This window comes from Petaurus breviceps, unplaced genomic scaffold, assembly GCF_028583685.1.
Source record: "Petaurus breviceps papuanus isolate PSGF00001 unplaced genomic scaffold, PetGlider_PUasm1.0 171, whole genome shotgun sequence".
In the NCBI taxonomy this organism is placed as follows: domain Eukaryota; kingdom Metazoa; phylum Chordata; class Mammalia; order Diprotodontia; family Petauridae; genus Petaurus; species Petaurus breviceps.
The window spans coordinates 18,266,066-18,290,965 of NW_027185754.1; the positions used below are offsets into that span (position 1 = coordinate 18,266,066).

The following is a 24,900-nucleotide window of genomic DNA, read 5'->3' on the forward strand; positions in this document are numbered from 1 at the left end:
CAATGGAGAAAATATGCTCATTGATGAGATCACAAATCTCACTTATATAAAAAATAAATTGCAGGGAAGACTAGAGAAGACTAGAAGGCTGTTATAGCAATCCAAGGGAAGCAGAAAAGGACTCAACCATAGAGAGAGCACAATAAATGAAGAGAAAGGTAAGGATGTTTTGAAGGCAGAATCTCAAATCTTAACCCCTCCCCCAAAAAGAAAAAAAGATGGAAAAGTGACTGCATGGGGTTGAGCAACAAGGAGTCAGTGTGGTACAAAAGAGAAAGCACTCAATCTGGGGAACAGCCAGGTGATTATTAACAAAAGGAAACTAAGAGCAGTCCGACACGTGGGAAAGCCAACAAGCAACACTGTCAGACACTGAAAAAGAAGGAACTCTAGAAAGGAGGTGGTCAATAACATCAAATGTTTCAGAAGGTCACTGGATGTAGCTGAAAGAGACAACTGGGGCCAATGAGTCCAACTCCTTCATTTTGCAGATTAAGAAACTTGAGATTTGAAATGAGGTCCTCTGACTCCATAAAGACTCACACTCAATCTTCTCTTTTTAAAGTAATTCTAAGAACTTACCATTTCTAGATCTCCATCAGCAACAGCTCTTAAAAGTTTTTCTACCTTTGAAAAAAGGAAAGGATGGAATCAGACAAGGTACTTCAAATGGCTTTTGTAATGTTAAAATTAAATGATTCTGAAAACAGTGACCTTCATTAACCTTGAAGTTCATTACACATAAGCTCTTGTTTGTTGAAAGTTTTTAAGCAGATTATGATAATTTAATCACCCTGTGAAACATAAACATTTAACTGAAAGATTCAGGACCAACTCTCAATTATTGATAGTAATGGAGGTTAGCAATAGCATTTATAATCCAAAAGGCATTTGTAATAGGCTTTAGAAGGTACAATATGGATAACAGATCTATATATAGAAGTAATATATATATATATATATATATATATATATTTATAATAGATGATGGTATAGATCTATATTCTTTTGGTAATAGATCTATATTCTTTTTTTTTTCTTTAAAGCAATTGGGGTTAAGTAACTTGCTCAAGGTTACAGGGTTCTAAGGGTGTGGTGCTAAGCATCTGAGCCCGGATTCAATCCCCAGGTCATCCCGACACTGGGGCCGGTGCTCTTACTGGCTGTGCTACCTGGTCGCCCCAAGATCGCTATTCTTAATCATGTTAGCTTAAACTAATACTCCAGGCTAAAGAAAGGTGAGAGATGGCTCAGAATTATCAACCAACAGACAAGCACTTAAAAAGTACCTATTATGTGACAAGCCATATGTTATATTAGGGGGCAAGCTAAAAGAAATCTTTATTTAAATGTTCACTGAAGATTATCCCCCATAGTAAATAACAGATTTAACTATAAACAAATGTTTTTACTTCTACATGCCACAGAACTTACATAATTTACGATACCAAAGAAACAGGTACACTTCCAATGTTATTCAGAGATATAGGTTAAATGGACAGCTTTGTCAGGACCATACTCCATGTCATGTATTATCTGCTAGACAAGAAAGTTCTTAATTGCAGAGTCCTGCCCTAAACAGCCAAATACCAACCCCTTTAGAAACCTCACCTCTTTATAATTATTTTTTATTTCTTCTTGTCTTAGGTCTACACAAGCTGAAGATAAACTTGAGATTGAGGAGGCCTGACTGATGGAGTCCAATGAACACAGAGGAGAACGAATCGGCGACTATAATAAAGAAAAGACACCCCATCACTAAACACTAGAAAAGTCATATTTTTGTTGAAGTTAAGATTAAATTAGCAAAAGGAAATACAGAGAGCTACCTCAGAAGATCTCTTTCCCCTTTCAAAAGCAAGGTGACTGGCTTCCATGACAGATACAATCTAGTTTTAAAAAAAAAAATTTTTTTAATACTGAAGGGAAACAAGAAACAACAAAAAAGTCATCCAAAATATTAACAGCAACATGTAACTCCAATCTGATCATACATTATAATATAAAATGTGACTTCTCCAAAATAAACTACTACAGGGTTGAGGGACCTTCTGGGTCCTTGGGTGCGGCCTTTGACTGAGTCCAAGTTTTACAGAACAAATCCTTTTATTAAGGGGATTTGTTCTATGAAGTTTGGATTCAGTCAAATGCACCCGAGGACCTAGAGGGCCACACAGGTTCTCCACCCCTGAACTACTGTCTACAAGCTAAAATCCAAAATGAAGATTTGGAGAAGACGAAAAACCTACAAAGTGGACAGGCATAACTTAGAAAATTACAGGAAAATCTCAATTTCCAGAAATGCAAATGGAAGAAACCACAGAGAAGCATTCTGGACCACTCCCTCTTGGTCTTCCCCAAAATACCAAATACCCGAAGAGAAGAAAAAAGGAAAAAACAACATCTAGGAAGACTTCTCTACCTGAGCCAGAAAAAGTTTCAGGATCAGAGTGATCCAAGGAATAAAGTTAAAATAATAATACTCTTCACATTAGTGAAAAGGCTCAATGGAATAAAAGAATCACATTTTAAGTGAAGCTAATAGATAGAAGTAGAAAGTAGATTACAATCAAACAACAAACATACAGAAACTTGAGTACAAGCTATGCTAAAAATCTAAACAATGCTATGACCATTTTAGGGCAGATTTATAGAAATGACAGAGGAACTGGAAAGTCTCTATAAAGAACTGATAATTAAGTAAAAAGAAACTCAATCTCTAAGCACTTGTTACACACACCCTTACTTCCTAACTCTACCTTGTAAAGATTTTTCGGAGTTGCGTTTTTCCTTTTTTCCTATTTCCATCTATGCCTTGGGCAGAAAGGATTTACCTGGTTATTTAAAACCCTTGATGCTCCACTGAGAAAGGTACTTTGAAAATTGAAAATATAAATAAGTGAAATGCATTAATAATTAACATCCAAATGCAACTAAGCAATTGTGAGCCAAATTCTATCCTCAAATATGTCTGCATTATTTGTGAAAGAAAACAAAAGATAAATCTGTGGAAACAAATTATAAAGACTGAAATGTAGAGATTAAAAAATGCTACCTTGGAGTTTAATGCACATTTCAGTGGTGTTTCTTTCATTCGGTTCTGGTGTTCAGTGCTGGCTCCATTTTGCAGCAATACTTCTATGATGCCCTGATAGCCCCATCGTGCAGCTATATGAAGAGGGGTGTCTCCTTTTTCATTACCAATATCTAGTCTACAAGAATGCACATCATAGTAGACTAAAGCTTTCACACACTGCAAAGAAATCGGGAAACAATAACTGTATGCGCTATGCATCAAGCAAAAATGGTAAGTTTAAAATTTCTACTTCCATCATTCTCCCATCACTTAGTAATGCCAACAAGGATGTTTTAATTCTATACAGTGATCAAATAACAGAGCAATAAATACTTGGTTAAATTTAAAAGGATTTTGGATTATCAGAATAAGATTTTCTTTTTAATGCACATAATATGAAGGGTGCTACACTGTATGCATCATACTTGCCTTTCAGAGTTGAAGCAGAATCTTAAAAGGGAAAGAGACAATATCTCTGCACTAGACAATAACTGGGCATATAAATTTAAATGATAGGTAAAAATCTAAGTCCTTTAATTCACTAAGAGGCAAAAATGCCTTTAGTATCATAGGTGGGAGAGTCTTTGTGTTTTGGGAACAAAGAAGTCCAAGTTATCCCAAACCTGATCCCAGGAAAAGTTTTTACCACTAATCCCACTAAGTCTTGAAACAAAACAAAGCCTCCTGGTGAAATCTGTATCTCTAAGATGTATCTAACCAATGAAACTGAGGGGGAAAAGAATGAGATAAGAAATAGAGTGGTTAATCAATGTAATAGATTAGGTATACATTATAAAGAAGTAAATGACCACAGCAACATAGTATTTGATAAACTCAAAGATCCCAGCTATTGGGGCAAGAACTCAATATCTGAAAAAAACTGCCAAGAAAAAAAACTGGAAAGCAATCTGGCAGAAACTAGATCAACATCTCACACCATATATCAAAATAGGTGCATAATTCAGACACAAAGAGAGTATCATAATCAAATTAGGGGAATATGGAAAAAATTGACTGTCAGATCTATGAATAAGGGAAGAATTCATGACCAACCAAGAGACAGAGAGAATTACAGGAGGCAAAATGGATAATTTTAATTACATTAAATCAAAGAGTTTGCACAAACAAAACCAGTGCTGGGGGGGAGGGGAAGGTGGGAATCAACAGCAAGTTTTTCTGATAAAAGTCTCATCTCTCAAATATATAAAGAACTGAGCTCTATATATTAGAAATAAGAACTTTCTATATATAAAATAAGAGCTATTCCTCAACTGACAAATGTTCAAAGGTTATCAACAGGTAGTTTTCGGAAGAAGAAATCAAAGCAAACAGCCATATGAAAAAATGTTCTAAATCACTAATAATTAGAGGAATGCAAATTAAAGCAACTGAAGCACCACCTCACACCCATCAGATTGGCTAATATAATAGAAAAGGAAATGGCAAATGCTAGAGTAGATATGGAAAAATAGGTACATTAAAACATCACTAACGTTGCTATGAACTGGTCTAACCATTCTGGAGAACTATTTGAAACTATGCCCAAAGGACTATAAAATGATGTATGCTTTTTGACCCAACAATCCCTCCTACTAGGTCTGTATGCTAAAGAGATCAAAGGAAAAGGAAAAGGATTCATATGTACAAAAATATTTATAATAGTTCTTTTATGTAGTGGCAAAGAATTAGAAATTCAGGGGATGCCCATCAAAAGGGGAATGGTTGAACAAGTTATGGTATATGATTGTGACAGAATTATATTATGCTTTAAGAAATGACAAAGGAGGTAGTTTCAGAAAAGCCTAAGAAGACTTGCATGAACTGAAACAAAGTGAAGTGAGCAGAACTAGGAGAACACTACACACAGTAACAGCAATATTATGTTAATTAACTATGAAAGATTTAGCTACTTTGATCAATATGGTGATCTATGTCAATTAAAAGGACTCATAATGAAAAATGCTATATGGCTACAGAGAGAGAACTGATGGACTCGAGTACAGATTGATGTATATTTATTTTCTTGGGTTTTTTTCACATTGACACTAATGTGGGAATATTTTACATGACTTCATATATACAATGGGTATCCCATTTCTTACCTCTTCAAGAGGTAGGGAAGGGTGGAGAGAGAAAGAAAATTTAGAACTGAAAATAAAAAGAAAAAATTGAACAGAAAAAAATTAAGAGAAAAAAAAGGATGAAAAACACTTATTGATCAGGGTGTGATGGGCAAACTAGACATATCTGAGTAGCAGTAACTCAGTGGAATCACTAAGTTAGTACATAAGTACATGTGTCTTGGACTGGTACTGTCACAGGGTAGCAATGCTGGACCAGAAGAAGAAGAGGAAGAGGAGGAGATCAGGCTGGATTTCTTTTAGGAAACAGTATCATGCCTGCAAATCATAGAGTACCACAATCTAGGAAAGAAGGCTATTAGAAGATACAAATGTTAGATAAGCCATTATCTCTGCTCTCATGGAATTTATAGTCTAAGAGGAAGATAAGACATAAATAAACTATAATATGCAGTATGACATGAAAAAATACATCAACAAAACAAGATGTTTTGAAAAGTCTGAGAGAAAAGTTATTTCTGAAAAGAGGGGGTAGAATAGAGAACGCTTCATGAAAAAGGTATTTGAGCTGTGCTTTAAAGGAAGGGGAAAGAAGGATATTCCAAGCACAGAAAATACTCTGCTGTGCTCTGGGAAGAACAATTTAGTATGGCAGGAGTGTAAAGTGCATAGAGAGGATGAATAACAGATAAGACTAGAAAGGTAAGATGTTATCAAATTGCAGAAGGCCTCAAACACCAGATTAAGAAGTCGAATTCATGAGGCAATCTATATACAAGGACGATTATTCTGTCTTTGGCATAAAAGATAAACTAGCAGGGTAAAGAGAGTCAAAGTGAGAAGACATTTTAGGAGGCTACAGCAATCATAAAGGCAGGTGATAATGACAGATAAACAAAATCAACATTAAAATTTTTCATTTTTTAAAACAAAATAACTGTTAATTATAATACTATCAGAGTGTCTACTTAATTAGAAAGTAACTACTCACATCTTCATGACCATATGTACAGGCTAAATGGAGAGCTGTGTTGCCATTATTGTCTTGAGTATCTGTATTCGCTTTATAGTGCAACAACAAAAGCTTAAAAAGGAAAGAGTCAACAATAAGCAGCTGAAAATTAATGTATAAGTACAAATGGCATAATGTTGTAATTCTTTAAATACCATCATGAACCAGTGTGACACATGCAAACCTAAATTCTTTAAATTTTTAAGGGCCAAGGATTCCCTTGGTTTTATTATTCCCAACCCAAGGCAAGCTATTTATGCCACCAAGCCCAAAACTATGTATGTGCCAGTATAACAGCTCTGCCTTTTACTTTCTTGTCCTCATTAGTATAAGGAAGGTCATGTGGCAGACAGGAAGTAAAACCACATTCAAGAATGAAATTAAGCTTATGGAAAAACCACTGGCATAACAACAAAATCAAATATGGACTTCTACTTGACTATCTTTTGTCTTTCTATGTTTAAATCATACCCAGGCATTACTGAAACAATGAACTGCTTACTGTAACACTCTGATAGCCCTTCTGACAAGCCAAATGAAGAGGTGTTGACCCATGGTAATCAGTTGCATTCACTACAGCTCCTTTGGAAACCAGCAGATCAATGAGTGATGCTTGCCCTAGAGAGAATACAAGTTCTTCAAAACAGATAAAAGCTACATTCCTGAGAGGGAGGAAATTGAGGGGAAACAAAGATTTTCCAAAGTGAAACAGGAAATCCCAACTTAATTTTCTCTTTATCATCTACTTGCTTCAGTTTATATAGAGTAACTGCTTTGATATTTAAAGGAGTCAGAGCTTCTACATTATTCAAGATGACAAAACTGTACCCCCTCCTTCAAACTTCCTTGAGTTAAAAAGTTTTATAAAGTAATGTAAGTGTAAGCAACATAAGTTTCGAGTTAATATAAAAAAGTATCTAGCCTTTGGCAAGTAGCAGTCCAGATCAATAAAAGGCAAAAGAGTAGATGTTTGTTCTTTCTATGAGAACAGCTGGATATATCTGACTCAACTTGTAGAGAAAATGGAGAATAAGGGAGAAGGGAAGGGAGGTGCAGAGCTGCTGTTTGCACAACACTCATTATAATACTGGAAGGTACGCTTCACAGGAAGGCTTTCAACCTGCTCTTCAGGCTGGACAGAGATCATTTCATCAGCCATCAAGGCTGAAGCAACTGAAGAGCAAGCTGACAAAGCATTTGGCATTTCAAAAAGGGGATCTGGCTGCTTTCAGATGAAGAGCACTGGGCTAGAAAATACACAACCTCCTGATCAATGAATTCACTTAACCTTATGAGCCATGTCAGTTACCAAGAAGAATGCACAAGGCTACCTACCACAAACAGCAGCTACATGCAGTGGCGTGTAACCCCTGTCATCTCTGGAAAAAGGAGTGACAACTGAAGGGTCATTCAGTCTCCTACAGACCAGAAGTGAAGAGAAGAAAAACAGCAAAATAAATGACACATCAGGAAAAATTCTGAATCAATCTACCATTTTCCAGTTCAAGTGGATTTTATTCAGTGATGTCACTTTGGCTATAAAGCTTATAATCATAGAGTCTCAAGGCTGAAAGAGACTCATCAGTACCTACTATATAACTCACACTCAAAAAAGAACCCCTGCTGCAAAGCCTACACATGGTCTCCTCACCTCTGCTCAAATGCCTCCTGCCAAGGCAACTTTCTCCAATGAGGAACAGCTCTAAAGGGGAGGAATCACTGTCCTATGTTAGGACCAAAACTTCTTGCTTTCAGGAATCAGGCAGAACAAGTCTAAACCCCCTTCTAAATGCAGCTGTTCAAACACTTCAAGAGAGAAAGTCTCCTCCAAGTCCCTTAAAGTGATTTTAATACTGCATGAACATGAAATCCTTTAACATCCTGGTTGCTGCCTTCTAAATACTCTTCAGTTAATCAACATCTTTCCTAAATGTGGCATGCAGAACTGAAATCAATATTCCAGATGGGACTGACCAAGGCAAGACTCTTCCCTCCTTATTCTAAAAAGCTATCTGTACTTCTCTTAATTCAGGTTATGATTGTATTAGCTCTCTTTACTCTATTACACTGTTGTTGTTTTTTCTTTCGTTTGAAAGAGGGAAAATTTAATGAGGAATCTGAAACAACATGGACTTTGAGGGAATTATCCAGCTCTATACAAACACGAAAAGCCATTAAAACTATAAATTCAAAAGATAACTTTGAACAATAACCTTCAAGAGACCTGACCACTCCTGCAAAAAGAACTGTTCCCTCTCCTGGGCCCAGCTGAACCTCCTACCCTTAAACCAAGGAGAGGGAGGCAAAAGGTGGGAAGGGAAAAAGGGTAGAGTCACAGGGAAGGAAAGAGAGGGGCAGTGGGTGAGAGAAAGAGAAGGGAAAGGGGGAGAATGAGCAAGCAGGTGCACAACACTCCTACGTGTTCCTCTGTGCACCAGGAATGGGGGAGGGGACAGACCCCACTGCTGTTGGTTATTGCTCTACTCACAAGAAAAAAGCTCAGCGTTCCCTTGGATCAGTAAGGGAAGGGCCAAAAGAGGCTGAGGAGAAATCCTTATCCTTAATCGTTCCAGCTACTCTTAGTCAAGCAGCCATTCAACAAGCATTTATTAAGTGCTGGCTAAGTTTCATGCACTATGCTAAGGGCTAGGGATACAAAGACCAAAGTGACAGTTCCTGCCCCCAGGGAGCTTACATTCTTAACGAGAGGGACAACAAGCACACATTTAAGTATCCACAATCTTCCTTCCTCCTAAATCATCTCTAGCCTATTCACCAACTGTCCCGGAGGCTTAAAGGCAACCCCTACTCCCCCAGAAAAAAAAACCTCCCATTACCTTCAGCAACTCAAATTCTAGGCCAAATCTGGTCCATAGTGGGATCCCTTATTAAGGGATCAGTCAGTCTGGGGTTTGTATATTTTTGTATAATGACATTTATTTTTCTGCAACAAGTTCATGCTGGAGTTGGCAAACTGGAACCAGGATCCCTCTGTTCCAATTTCCATCTTTCTGGTTGAAGAGAAAGTGATGTTCAAAGCTGGGTGAGGTATGGGGAAGGGTTGAGTAAGCAGGGAATGAAGCTGGGGAAGGGTCTTGCTTTCTATTTTCCCATATTTTCTAAGCTCAGTCTTTTGGACAGTTCTTCTTCAATGGGGGAAAGGGCTTGGAAACTGTGTGGGGATACTTGGGCCAGCACATGCAGCTTAGGAGAGGGTCAGGAGTGGTATCTCAGTGGGGCCCTGGGGGCCCAAAACGCTCCATGGTCTGCAGCACCAGAGCCAGATAGTCCAGGAAGGTGGTGACAGACACTCGAAAGAATCGCGCTTCTTCCGCTCTCCAGTGGAGAACCAATTTGTTTCCGATGACAGTTAACTCCCGCTGGACACCACTGCGGCGAGGCTCAGGATCTGGGTCCAAGGCGCGGCATGCAATCTCCGCTTCCTTAGTGGATGGGAAGGGGACTGACAGAGAGAAGTCATAGAAGCCACGACCATGGCTGTCTACTGTGGTGTTGCTGTCTCCACCTGGGCCTGGATGGTGTGGCCTTTGGATGGCTGCCTCCATGCTTGAGAAGTCAATTTGTCAATAAAAAGTTCAACCCGTCTGGGCAGAGGCTCCCTGCAAAGCTGATGCAGCCACCGCAAAGCTGATGCAGCCACCGCAAAACCGGCTCATGTGCCCCCGCGACCCGGAGAGCAAAAGGGGTCAATACTCCCAAGAAAACCCTATCCTATTACACTGTTGATTCATATTAAGCTTGCAGTTCACTAAAGCCCTCAGATCTTTTTCAGGCTAAATGATATCTAGCCATACCTCCCCCATATTGGGAAGTTGATTTTTTTTAGCCTAAATATTAGACATTACTTTTATTCTTTAAGAATTTCATCTTATTTCATTTGGTCCAGTGTTCTAGCCTGTCAAGATTTTTTTTTTGGTACCCTAACATTGTTGTTCCAGTGGGTTTGCTATCCTTCCCAGCTTCTTCTCATAAGTATGTTATCTTTGCCTTTATCTGACTCATTGATAAAGATATTAAACAGTATAGCCCCAAGTACAGATTCCTAAGACACTCCAATTTGATACAGACTCACTAAGAACCATACTTTGAGTTTGGCCATTCAACCATTTCCAAATCTACCTAATTTTATTATAATCTATGCCACATGAATTGTATGAGAGGCTTTATCAAATGCTTTGCTAAAAACATAGGCAAACTGTATCTGTAGTATTCTCTGATCTATTAGTTTAGTAACCTAGTTAAAAAAAGGAAATAAAGTTATTAGTCCAGTATGACCTCTTCTTGTTAAGTAATGTTGGTTCTTTATATTTTTTTAATTATTAAAAGATAAATACTAAGTTACCAATACTAGCAACTACACTTGCTAAGATATTTAAATGCAAATTAATTTCACTAAAGTAACAATTTTTCGGTCACTTCCTCTTTGTCTCAGGAGTCTTCATCCATTCATGCTTATTCTTTTTCATTTTGGCTCTTTATAATCATGCTTTCTCTTTTAGATATTCACTAACCAATTCTTTAGTAATATAATCCAAATTTTTTTCCAGTAATCAAAGTCAAACTCACTGACCTACACTTTACAGAGTTCTCTTCCATTTTTAAAAAATCAGAACAGTATCTTCTCTTCTCCAATCCTGTGGCTCCTTTGTCAGCTGCCATGATTTTTCTAAGATCACTGGCAGTGGCACAGAAATCACTTCTGCAAGTTCTTCTAGTACCTAAGATATAGTTCATCTAGGTCAGGTGACCTGAACTCATCATGTGTACCTAGGTGCTCTCCTAATATCTGTTTAATTATCTTGGAAATCATCCTCCCTATTAGCCATTTTTATTCTGTCCTTCCCATTCCAAAGATCATTCTTTCCTTAGCAGAAAAAAACAATGCAAAATAAATCTTAAATGGCTCCTGCCTTCTTTCTGATGTCAGCTGTTATTGTCTCATCCCAAGCAACAGTTAATTCTGCCCCTTCTTTGATTTTTTCCTTTGAAACTTTAAAAATTAAAAAAAAACTTTTATTATCCTTAGCTTTCCTCATCAATTATAGTCATCCTGAGGTTTAATGTTCCTTATACTCCTCTTACAGAACTATGCCACATCCCATATTAATCCTCTATTACAAACCCTGTTTCCATCTTCTGAATATATATATATACATATATATGTATATGTATATATATATTCTTTAAATCTAAGTTTTTCTTTACAAAGGAGGCAGACCATGAATGTGGAATGCTGCATACACCATCAGATCCAGTGTATATATTGGTTGGTTTTACTCAACTGCTCTTTGTCTTTCTTTAAGTAATTCTTTGTTGAAAAGGATGGCACACATTCCCCAAATGATAAATGGTCAAAGGATATGAACAAGCAGTTTTCAGAGGAAAATAAATCCAAGCTATATGAAAAAAAAAGGTCTAAAGTACTCCTAATTAGAGAAATACAAATTAAAACAACTGTGAAGTTCTACCTCACACCCATCAGATTGACAAAGTTGACCAAAAAAAAAAAAGGAAATTGGCAAATGTTGGAGGGGTTGTGGAAAAACAAGTACATTAACGCATTGTTGGTGGAACTGTGAACTGGTCTACTCATTCTGCAAAGCAATTTGAAATTATGCCCAAAAAGTTATTAAACTCTGCATATCCGTATTAGTCTTATTAGTATCTCTACTAGGTCTATAACCTAAAGAGAGCAAAGAAACTTTAAAGACCTGTAAGTACAAAATTACTTATAGCAGCTCTTTTTGTGGTGGCAAAAAACTGGAAACTAAGGGAGAGTCAGACAACTGCAGAAAGGCTGAACAAATTATGGTACAGGATTGCAATGGAATACTAGTATACTGTTAGAAAGAATGAAAAGGTGAGTTTGAGATGCCCAAGATTTGTATGAATCGATGGTGAATAAGATGAGCTGAACCAGGAGAACAACTTGTAGAATAACAACATAATAATCACCTGCAATTCCAGAGGACTCATGATAAAACATGCGGCCTACCTCCTAATAGATAGGTAATGGATTCAGCGTAAATGAGATACATTTTTTTCTTTGACACAGACAAAGCAGGAATTTGTTTTGCTCAATTGAACAAGTTTGTAACAGGGTCTTGTTTTTCCTTCTTTCTCAATAAGGGGGAGGGGTTGAGATGGGAGGGAAAGAACACAAACCTAAAAATAAAATTGAATTTTTTTTAAATCAAAGCTATTTGTTTTTAGAATATCACTGTCAATCGAGAAATTATTACCTTGGCTCTGATCACTTCTTTTTTCCTCAGTTCATCCAATTCTTTCCAGATTCCTCTGAAACCAATCCCTTTACCATTTCTTACACTGCAACAGTATTCTATCACATTTATATATCTTAACTTGTACAACCATGCCCCAGTTGATGGGCAAGACCTCAGTTTCCAATTCTTTGCCAAAATAAAGAGAAATATAAACATTTTTGCATATCCTTGGGAGTTTGTTTAGGACTAACCTCTCTATTAATCTACCCTCCCTTTTATTCCCCCTTTTCCTTTAGACCCTTTCCTTTCTGCTTCTCTATTGAGTCAGTCAGTCAAACAACATTTATTCAGCACCTACTATGAGCCAGGCACTGTGAAAAGCACTGGGTATACAAAGGAAGGCAAAAAAAAAAAATCCCCGTTCTCAAGATTCTTAGTCTAATGGGAGAGAGAACATGTAAACAACTATAATCAGATGAGATAAATGCAAGATAAATTGAGGGTAGTCTTGGAGGAAAAGTATTAAGATTAAGGAAGACTATAACAGGCTTTCTGAAAAAGGTGCAACTTTAACTGAAACCTGAAGGATGTGAGGGAAGCTAGGAGACAGAGATGAAGAAGAGTGCTCCAGACATAGGGGACAACCACCGAAAATGGCCAGAGTTGGGAGATAGTGTCTTCTGCAAGTAAGAGGAAGGAGGCCTCTGTCACTGATCGGCAGAGAACATGGAAGGGAGTAAGATTAAGAAAACTGAAAAGGTGAGAAGCAGCCAGGTCATGAAGAGTTTGAAAGCCAAAGAGAGGATTTTATATTTAATCCTGGAGATAAAAAGGAGTCTGGAGTTTACTGAATATAGGAATGATACAGTCAAATCTGCTACTTTAGGAAAATCAGTTTGACAATTCAGTGGAAAGTGGATTGCAGTAAGAGACAAAGAAAACCACGTAGCACGATACTGAAATAGTCTACGCATGAGGTGATGAGAGCACATACTAGGGTGGTTATAGTGTCAAAGAAGGGGTTATATATGAGAAATGCTATGAAGATAGAAACAATCATTCATTGGGTGGGAGTTTGGTAGGGACAAGAGATGAGAATGAAGAGACAAGGATGCTGTTTTTTTGTTGTTCTTCAGTAGTTCTCAAAGGAGACCAATGACATCATGAGGGTGATGTCTTTACATGTGTATGCATTGGATTTAAGTGAGACAGAGCTGAGAATATCTAGATTTGGAACTTGGGTGAATGAAATATATTTCTGTACTCAGTTGTTTGTGAGATGAGAATAGGAATCAACTTGTGTACTCCAATTCTGAAAGGTAATTTTCCCTACCTACTTCTCCTCCTTCTCTCCCATGTATTCCTTTTCCCCTCACTTTCCATCCTCCTCTTCATATTATCAGAACATAAATTAAGTACTCTCAAGTCCTCTAATTAGACTCCTCTCACCCACAATGATGACAGGTTCAGAGACAGATGTATCATTTCCTTATATTCAAATGTAAATGGTTTATCACTGCTTAGTCCCTTATGATTGTCCATTCATGTTTCTTTTTTTATTGCTTCTCCTAATTTCAGTGTTTGCACTTTAAAGTTTTTATGTAACTTTTCATCAGGAATGCTTGCAAGTCATATAATTCCTTAAAGTCATATAAAGTCATATATTCATTAACTTTCTGCCTATAGGATTATACTCCATTTTGCTGAATAAACTATTCTTGAGGATAACCTATGTCCCTTACTTTCTAGAATATTATAGTCCAACCTCTCTGTTCCTTTCTATTCACGGCTGTGATTCTGACTGTGGCTCCTCAATACATGAATTCTTTCTTTCTCATTGCTTCACGGTATTTTTGACTTAGAAGTTTTCAAGTATTCCCAAAGTGGTCTGGATTTTAGCTATAATGTTCCTGGAATTTTTCATTTTAGAGTTTCTTTCAACAATCAGCAAATTCTTCATATTTCCGCTTCACCTCTGGTTCTGAGAAAGCTAGGGGAATTTTAAGATTTCTTGAAATATGATGTCTGGGCTTTATTTTTTCAGCCATTGCATTCAGGTAGTCTAATGATTCTTAAATTTTTTCTTCTCAACCTGTTATCCAGGTTGGTGGTTTTTGCTATATCTTGTATTTTCTTCTTTTTTAAAGTCTTTTTTCTTTGTTTTAATATTTCTTGTTGTCTTATGAAGTCATTGGCTTATATTTAGTTCATTCTAATCTTCATGGAGTTTGTTACCTGGGCAAAGTTTTTTTTGTACACCTTCTGCCAAGCTGTTAATTCTTAGCTGACACAGCCAGATGGCACAATGGATAGGGTGCTGTGCCTGGAGTCAGGAAGACCTGAGTTTAAATCTGAGGTCAGACACTAACTTGCTATGGAACCCTGGGCAAATCACTTAACCTCTGCCTCAGTTTCCTCAACTATAAAATGAGGATAATAACAGCACCAAACTCACCGAATTGTTAAAAGGATAAAATGAGATAATATTTGTAAAATGCTTAGTACGGTTCCTGGAACATAGTAGGTTTGATGTAGACATTTATTCCCTCCCTGTCCTTTCCAATTCTTTCTTCCATAGCTCTCATTTCTTTTCTAGTTTTGTCCTTCTAGCACTCTCATTCCATTGATTAAAAAAAAATTCTTTTTTTTTAACTTGCTTCATTTCTTCTAGGAATTTTAGTTGAATTTGTGCATAAACTGTGTTTTTCTCTGAGGCTTTGCTGTAAAGCCAAGTACAAGCAGCTTTCCAAAAGAATGCTACTGTGAATAGCTTTTAAGGTTCTGATTACATAGTATAGTGAATATTCAATATTATTCAATAACAAATCAAAGCAAAACATTAGCAGTAAATCAAGGTACAGCATTCACAATGTTACAACTTATGACAGATAATCAAAATACAGCATTCACAATAACTTATCACAGAATATGGCCACATAATTTTCCCCACAGTAGTCACACAGTTTTGTACAAAGTATAATCATTTAGTCAATCAATCACTTAGTAACTCAATTCAATTCAATCATCCTTAAGGAGGCTCCTTAAGGGTCACAAAATACAATAGTCAAAGTTCTCCACTCACAGGGCACATTAAGTTACGGTATCAGTCACTAGTCAGCACTCTCTTAAGGGGTAGTGTAAATTACACAGGCCATCCAACTCTGTCACAAATAAGTTACAATCTTCTAGGTTAGTACACAGTATCCAAGTAAAGTCTTCCTTCAGCTTGACTCGGGGTAATCTCTCAGATTCCCTGGATCCCCTTCCATGGTCCCAGCTCCTACCTGGGAGGTTCACCAAACTGTCACCCGAGTTCAAAGGCAGACAGCTCCCAGTTCCTTGTCCAGCTCTCCGTGCTGTTCCTGTTCCACGCTGGCGCTCACAATGTCCAGTCCACCTTAAATCCTTCACAATCTGTGTTCCTGGGAAGACAAGGCTTAACAAAGCCACAAACAGGTTCATACAAAGTACCAGTATCACAGTCATGCTTCCTCAGTCTTCAGCAGCTCCCAGGAGAAGCTGGTAGCTCCCCAGCAGAAGCTCCAGCTGGTTCCCAAAATCAAAATCATTCTCTGCAGCCTGGGCCTTTCCTCTTCAGCCTCCTTGGCAGCAGCTGCTTCTGCCTCCATGAAGCTTATCCCAAGGAGTTCTGACTCTCCCTCTCTGGAGTTTTCCTTATATACAGTATTGCTCCTCCCTTTTCATCCCCTTCCTGTTATGTCAGCAACAGGAGTTCATACCTTCTGTTTCTTTAACAGAGGCTTAATTTGAACTAGGCGCTAAGTACCTCTTAGCTCTTCAATACAAAGGGATCTTTAAATTTCATTACCATTACATTTGCTTATATTTTGGAGTTATTCTTTTCTTATGAGTTTGTGTCATGGGCATCTCTGTCACCATACAGTTTTTTATGGTGATATTTTTATTTGTCCATTCTTCCAGCCTATTTTCTGACTTCTGACTTCAGACTTCAGAAGTGGTTTTGCTGCTTCTTTTGGGGGATAGTGAGTGTATGGCAATCAAGGATATCTGGAACGGCACAGGCTAGAGACCTGCAAGCTTTCAGCATTCCCAAAGCAATCTGATACAGGGCAAAGTCTGATCACTCTACCTCCCCCTCCACCCTGCCATCTGATCTCTGAAAGTTCCTGACCTGTATTTCAGTCTGAGCAACAAGGCTGAGTTTGCCTCATTTGGAGCTTTAGTAAACTGCTGCTAGACTCGGCTACTATCAGTTAGCTAGAAAGCTCTGCTGGTTCAGAGTGACAGAAATGTTGGTTTCTCTTTGGTCTAGGTCAGGATTCCTGCCCCAGTTATTCTTTTGCAAACTTCAGACTGGGTTAAATGATAGACCTAAGAATCCCAACTCTGCTGTAGAGGGGGTCAGAGTCACAGAGCTGCTCCTTGTTTCTGAACTTCCTCCTTGCTTAGTATATAGGATAGGGCCCACAACCACTCCTTACCTGGGACTCCACTCCTAGGTGAAGTCTACCCTGTATCTATGACCCAGAACTGAGCAGTGTATGACATGGCTCCCAGATGGCACCAGCTTTTGCACCCTATACAAATTCAGACCCTTCTATGTTATATCTGGAATCTCTTCTAGTCTTGGTGCACAGCCTCTCCTTGGGTTAGAATGAATGCTCTGCACAGTAATTCCTGGTTAGACCTTGCCTTTACTGTCTAAGAGATATCTCTGTGTATCTCCTTATGACAACATGAACTGGAAAAATGACTCACTGGAACTTTTTCTTGGATTTTCTGATTAGTACTCATATGTATTTTCTAGATCTGCTTGATGGATCTTTAGGAGAGCCAGGAAGAAAGCTCAATGTATTTCTTCCAAACACAATCTTGACTCTGCCTCCTAAACTTCCCTTTGTCTACTATTAAATTTTCTATGAGTGTCTCGTTTTATTATAATTCCAAACCTGAACTATCAGCCCATTCAAAGTCAAACCTGGCCTATCATAGCCCCTTTTCCTGTCTTGTACCTTTCCAAAGCTATATTCTAGTCATAGGCTTCATCCCATTAAGCCTTAGTGATATTTCTAAAATCAGAGTGCTTCCTTGTAATAGAATCTCTAGTTCATATTGGCTGTCAGCCATATTTGGTGCATTTGTTTGTTAATATTAAAGGTCTCAGGTTTTATTACTGATTCCTTTCTTGAATTTTAGGTATCTTAATTTTTGCCTCTGAATTTTAGGTATCTTTACTTCTCTTCTTCTTTCAAGTTTAAGCCTGCTGGATAAGACCTGAAAGATACTGGAAAACACATTCTTACATTCTTTGTTATGTATACTCTAAATTTGTTCAAGAGGCTGTCACTCCTATATTTTAAACTCTGGTTGAAAAATCCAAATTCCATTCTTAGACACCATCTTTTTAACCAGTTGTTCACTTTCTAAATCAGAATCCTTGGTCTCTATTGGGCAACAGGGATAAAAGGACCACCGGTGGCCCTAAGATTTTCAGTCTCAAGGATTCACAACCTGTGGCAGTGCTTTCTAGTACTCCTTTTGACAGCACCATTTGAAACCACCTCATTAAGCAAGAGTGGGTAATAGTTACCTGTTTCCATGCATCTTAAGGAGACTGTCATGTCTTACAAGCATGAACAGGGAAAATCACAAATTTCTATTGTCTGTTAGGCTGATTAACAGCTTCCTCGTTACCTTCAGCAGGAAGCCACAAACTAATACTATTTATGTCTTGTAGCTTCTTTTTCTGGCTCTTACAGGATGATGTCTCATTTGAAAGCACATTTGGATGTGTTTTGTCTTTACTTGGAAAACAAGCAGTTATTCCTGCTTCAGGCTGTCCTGTCCCTTCATCTCCAGGATGAGCCTCAAATTTGTTTCTTAATTCCAAGTATGAAGTAGGTTTTCATCCTTTTTTCTCCTCTGTATAACACTCTTCCACATTCCAAGCAGACTCTTTATAATGGACTTGCTGACCTTCCTGACCCAGGTCATAAACTGCCCTCCATTCAAATCCTTTTCCTTCTCAGTTTTCACACTGAACCTTGCTTCCAATGCGATGTCAGAATCCCAACACAGAGATACATGTAGTCTATAGGACTGTCTGTCTAGACAGTAAGACCAGAGAACTTTCCCAAGAAAAGGCTAGGGTGGTTGTAAACACACAGTGAGGGCTCTTGGGAACATTAGTAGAGGGCAAGGAAGTAATCAGTGGCAACATGACTTAGACATATCTGTGGTCCAAAGTCTGTATTACCTTGTCTTGAGATGACATAGAGGACTATCAAGACATAGTGCCTCCACAGAGGCTTAACCCCCACAGGACATCTTCATAGAAACCTAGAGAACTAAGAGCAAGATCAAGCAAGGTTGACACATTACCCAAAAGCATGGAGGGAGAGGACACATCCTAGCAGAAAAGCCCCAACTAAAGAAATAAAGCTGAAGGAATAAGTAAACCAAAAACAATACCAACTAGTTATCAAATATTGTTTAAAGTCCAGAGAGCCCACAAAAAGTAATTCTGGAATAACTATGAGGAGAAACTTTAAAAAAACTGATTTTTCCAAAAGGACTACATGAATACCTACAGAAGTAGGGAACCTGTGGTCTCAAGGTTACATGTGGCCCTCTAGGTCCTCAAGTGTAGTCCTTTGATCAAATCCAAACTTCACAGAACAAATCCCCTTAATAAAAGGCCTGAAGGCTGAAGGTTCTCCACCCCTGAATCCAAGAAATGAAGAAAGAGATAAAAAAATTAAAGTGCTTGAAGAATTAAAATGAAAAGAAAAAAAGGAAGCTCTTGAGTAAAGAATCGAAAACAAATACACTAGAGCAGAATTAGTAAACCTTATCCAAGTGACAGGCACCATGAAAACTGGAGCAATAGAGTCATTACTCCATTCGAGAGCAAGAAATATTAGAATAAAATCAAAAGACAAAAAATAGAAGAAAATGCAAGATACTTGATGACACGAACAACTGACCTGGAGAATCATTGGACACCCATAAAACCATAATCATAAAAAATTCTGGACATTATATTTCAGGAAATCATAAATGAAAACTGCCTAGACCAATGAGAACCTAAAGGCAAAGTAAAGATGAAAATAATATACTAATTACCTCCTGAAAGGAACCTCTAAAAAAAATTTCCCAGGAAAATCAAAGACTTCCAAGTAGAAGAAAAAATACAGAAAACATCCAAAAAAAAAAAAAAAACCATCTAGAAAGAAAGAGTTCAAGTTCTAGGAACCATAATCAGGATCACACGAGGATTGGCAGCTATAAAGACGAGGAGAACTTAGAATATGATATTCCAAAAGGCAGGAAATATAATATTACAATCAAAAATAACTAACCCAACAAAATTTAATATTTTCTCCCTGCAAAGGGAAAAAAGTGGCCTTTTAATCAATATACAGGACTTCTAAGCAATCATGATGAATGGTGAAAGCTAAGTAGAAACATTGAAATACTACTAACACAGGAATTGAAACGAATAAACAAAAAAAGGTAAATATGTTTAATCAAGTGGGAGGAACTATAAAAGGATGAAGTGTTTACATTTTTAAAAGAAGAGAAGAAACAAGTGTCACTTCAGAATCCTAGTGTTATTAAGGATCACAAAGGGAGCTAAATAGGACAAGAGACCCAGTAGACACTTCATTACATTTTGATGATGTCAAAGAAAAAATAAAAAGGAAAAGAGGTATTAGAGGAATGGAAATCACTTAAACCTCACTTTCATCTGAGGCAGCCAAGGAGGGTAGATCCAAATATAATTTGATTTGCAGGGATCTGAGAGATGCAGGCAGGGAACAGAAGTGTGGGTAGCCTTGGGAAGGGATTAATCATGAACAAAACAAAATGAATCTGAGGGCAAACTGTGAAGGACTTTAAAAGCAGAGTCATAACTTGTGCCTGGGACCTGGGGACAGGGAGCGTAAGAGGAGCAAGAGAGCAAAACCGCTTTGTGCGGGTCGGGCATAACCCCGCGTGCCGGGCTCACCGCCCCTTCTTTTTGTGAAGAGGACGCAGGAAGCAAAGGAAGGAATAAGTGTTGGAGGAAAACAGAGTGAACCATGAAACAGAACATGAGTGCAACGCACTCACCCACAAAACGGAAGCATGTCGCAGAATGGACAAGAGGGCAGAAGTCAACAATTTGTTTATAAGAAACGTACGAGAAACACAAAGATTCACACAATTAGAGCCAGTGACCAGAAGAAAATCTCATGCTTCGACTGAACTTGAAAAAATTAGGGGTAGCCATCATGTCAGACAAAACAAGGGGTGAAAAAGTAGGCAAGCTGAAACAGTAAGAAAAAGAATATCTTTTAAAAGATAAAAAGTAAACTACGTTATCGTTAAAAGCACCAGAGACAATGAATTAATATCAATACTTGATATGTTTGCACCAAATCTTTACACAGTATCTAAATAATTAAAAGAAAAGTTAAATTATTTACAAGGATAAATAGACAATAAAACTATATTAATGGGGAACCTTCCATATACCCCTTTCAGACCTAGACAAATCTAACAAAAAAAAAGCAAGACAGTTATGCATTAAATTTTATTTTTACTATATCAGATCTGTTGCACCTCAGGCAGTTATTGAATGGTAAAAGAAATCAGTATACATGCTTTGCAACAGTACATACCATTTTTATAAATACTAACCACCTATTAGGGCATCAATTCCTCACCAATAATGAAAAGTATGGGGCAGCTAGGTGGTTCAGTGAATAGAGCAACGGCCCTGGAGTCAGGAGGACCTGAGTACAAATACAGCCTCAAACACTTAACACTTACTAGCCGTGTGACTTTGGACAAGTCACTTAACCCCAACTGCCCTGCCTTCCCCCCTCCAAAAAAGAAAAAAAAAGAAAAAGTGCACAACAAATTAAGAAGAAATAAAGGAAATAATGAGAAATTATTTTGCCCCACTAGATACCAATAAAACTGACAAATGAAATGTCTGGGTATTTACAAAAATATAAAATGCCAAGAACAAAACAAAACAAGGAACAGAACAAAGAATAGACAACTTAACCAAACTCAAAGAAACTGACAAACCATAAATGAACTCCTAAAGGAAAATTATGCTTAGAGAAAGTCATAGTCATATGAGTTTGCTAATCATCACAAAATCAGGACATGTCAGAGTAAGAATGTGTCTAGGATTTCCTAATTCCAAATCCAGAACTCTTTCTAGTATGCCATGCCTTTCATTAAAAATGTTTTATTGATTCCTTTAACATCAGTCATTTCCATATCTACTCCTTCCCCACAGTCAGTCATTTCTTGAAACATAACAAGAAAGTTAAGCAAAACCAGTCAGTCAACCCTATCTAGCACAGTCCTCAAACTCTCCAACAAAAGAATCATTTCTTCCTCTCTTCTACAGGTTCAAGATTAGTCATCAGAATTATATAATATTCAATTTAATTTAACTTTTTTTATATCAATGTAGTGATTGTATATTTTGTTTTCCTGATTCTGCTTACTTTACTCTGTATAAAATTAATGTCTTCCTATGTTTTTCTGAATTCCTCATATTTGCTGTTTCTTACAGCATGATATTCCATTATATTCATATACTACAATTTGCTTAGCCATTGCCCTACTGAAGAACATCAACTTTGTACTCAACATTTTGCTTCAAGAAGCAGTACCCCTATCAAGTGTGCTCTCAAAAGAGAAAGAGTGATGAGAAATGGAAGAAGCTGAAGATGAAATTGTTCCCATTCCACAAAATGCCTGAAAAAAAACTTGCTCAAACACCAAAATGATATACCCTATTACTATACAGGCAGATTTTCCCCCTCAAAAGTCAGAAAGAGCAATTAATTTTTTACACACAGTACATTAAAGTCTACAAAAATTTTCACATGCACTGTCTCATTTCAGGTTCTCTGTATCTATCTTGCTTGTATAATGACCCTGTGACATGTGAAGGACAAATGGTATTATCCCCATTTTACACATAATTTAAATTATTTCTTCAAATTCATAAGATTGCCTAAGGTAATATAACTAATAAGTGGCAGGGTCAACATTAAAACTTAACTGCTCTTTCCACTAGATCAGCCCACAAATGTTTTCAACATAAATGTTCCCAAGCCCTGTGTTATGTCCCCAAAGACCCTCTTACCCAGAGACCAATTTCTCACAGTTGTCACAGAAGCAGAGAGGATGGCACATTTTTTGAACGGTGTCTTTATCACAGTCATCCTGACATAAAAGTTTTTCTACTTCTTCCAGGTTACCTGAAGCAATGTGCTATAATAAATCCAGAAAACAGGATACATAATAAAATGCTGTCAAACAAATAACATTATCTATTCTAATGTTGCTTGGTTTCAATTTTTCAGGTTGTGAGGCTTTTTTCAAAGTTTTTAAACTACTTAGTTGGCTTAGGCAACAGAGGGTTGGGATGGAGAAAAATTAAACTGAGTACTAAATTAATGTACTGAGAAAATAGCCATTCCCTATCTTCAAAGTTTTATACTCCCCCAACAGATTTTAGCATTATCTTTCCCCCTAAATCCCCTCTCCCCACTATATTCTCTACTACTCAATCACCACCATCTCACAATCTTGATATTATCCTTGACTCTTCACTATCTTTCACACCCAATATCCAAAATTGTTGCCAAGGCCTGTCAATTTTACATCTGTAACATATCCTGGATATACCCTCTTCTTTCCTCTGACCCTGCCACTCCTCTGGTACAGGCTCTCATAAACTCATACCTGAATTTCTGAAGCAATCTGCTGGTAAGTCTGCCTGCCTCAAATGTCTCCCCACTCCAATCCATCCTCCACTGAGCCATCAAAGTGATTTTTCTAAATCATAGGTCCAACCATGTCATTCTCCTACTCAATAAACACCAGTAGCTCCCTATCACCTCCAAAATGCAATACAAAATCCTTTTTTTGGGTGTTCAAAACCCTTCATAATCTCCCCTCCCCTCTACAACCTTTGCAGTCTTCTTATGCCTTATTCCTCTTACCATGTACATGTCTATTCAGTGACGCTGACCTCCTTGCTAGTTCATGAACAAAACACTCTCTCTCTCAGCCCTGGATATTTTCTCTGGCTGTCTTCCGTGCCTGCAGTGCTCCCCTTCCTCATCTCTGCCTACTAACCTGCCTGGCTTTCTTCAAGTCACAACTCAAATGCCATCTTCTATAGGAAGGCTTTCTCAATCTCTTAATTTTACTGCCATCCCTCTCTTAATTATCTCCCATCCTGCACACAGCTTGTTGATAAACATCTATTTGCTCACTGTCTCTCCCATTAGAGTGAGCTCCTTGAAGGCAAGGATTACTTTTGCCTCTTTTTGTATCCCCTACACTTAGCACAGTGTCTAGCAAATAGTAGGCACTTAATACATGCTTTTTTGACTGACTGACATCATATAACTACGTACAGAATAAATGACTTAGTAAAAACCAAGCTAGCATTTATAATCCTAAATTTTACAAGAGTCATCATAAAGGATTCCAAAAATACAAAACACAATGCAGTGTCTTTAACAACAACAGAGAATTGCTGTTCTCTTACCTTAAACAAACAATCAATAGGTGTCGAACTCATCTGAGATAATAAATTCATTCTCTGCCTAAGGGACAGTTTGTCACTAAACCCCTCAGATTCCTAGAAGACAAACAAAAGACTTCAATTATAAATAACATAGTAGATATAATAGCAAAGACTACTTAATCTTCATAATTTCTAATTGAAAAAGATAAAACAGTTGATGTGTTCTTTTCTATTCTTTCTCATTTATGAGAGGCTACATTTAGGGTGGGGATTCTTAACTGTTTCTTGCGTCATAAACACCTTTGGCAATATGGTAAAAGTCAGGTCTCCTTTCTCAGACTAATGTATAAATTCATAAAATAAATGCATAAAATAAAGTACACAGCATTAGAAAGAAAATGAATTACATTTAGAGATAGTAAACAAAACTTTTTTTAAAAAGTTAATACACTCTGGGGGATATTTAATTCATGTATAAAGATATTTAAGATACTTAAATTAATTTAATTGTTAAAGTAATGTAAGACTGACATCAGAGAATGCTGCCAGAAGAGGTAAAAAATAAGAGTCTTCATAAAATATATAGAAAAAATTTTGCCCCCACACCATGGGGTAGGGTGGTTGCTTGGGTGACAGATACAAAGTTATCAAAGCTATTGGACTTTTATACTTAAATAGAATAATAAACAAGAAAGAAGAAGATGCCTCTTCTGAGAAAGTATGAACACTAGTAAGAAGAGGACTAATTACACCCATTCCCTGGTTTATCATCAAAGTAGACCTTATAAAGAGCAGAAATTAATTTTTTCAAGCATCAAAATATGTTCTGTCTGTATGACAGGAAAAAACTACAAACCAGCTTCTGCCATCCCTGGAAAACTATGCCAAGATTAAGTGTCCAAAACTAGAAAACACTGTGGCAGAAATTAGGCTTAGATCAAATACCTTAC

General features: G+C 37.4%; 1 protein-coding gene and 1 pseudogene across 1 annotated transcript in view; both read right to left on the reverse strand.

The window, feature by feature from the left end:
- Window positions 1-24,900, reverse strand: part of ANKRD27 (ankyrin repeat domain 27) — a 72,144-nt gene that overhangs the window by 20,453 nt on the left and 26,791 nt on the right. Inside the window, exons 11-19 of the mRNA XM_069082793.1 lie at window positions 23,972-24,064; window positions 22,556-22,683; window positions 7,505-7,587; window positions 6,672-6,787; window positions 6,149-6,241; window positions 3,056-3,253; window positions 1,830-1,889; window positions 1,612-1,731; window positions 583-627 (exon numbers count right to left, since the gene is read on the reverse strand). Coding sequence (XP_068938894.1) covers window positions 583-627; window positions 1,612-1,731; window positions 1,830-1,889; window positions 3,056-3,253; window positions 6,149-6,241; window positions 6,672-6,787; window positions 7,505-7,587; window positions 22,556-22,683; window positions 23,972-24,064 — 936 coding nt within the window. The remainder of the gene's footprint in view (window positions 1-582; window positions 628-1,611; window positions 1,732-1,829; window positions 1,890-3,055; window positions 3,254-6,148; window positions 6,242-6,671; window positions 6,788-7,504; window positions 7,588-22,555; window positions 22,684-23,971; window positions 24,065-24,900) is intronic.
- LOC138157120 (EKC/KEOPS complex subunit LAGE3 pseudogene) lies at window positions 7,594-22,543 on the reverse strand (annotated as a pseudogene).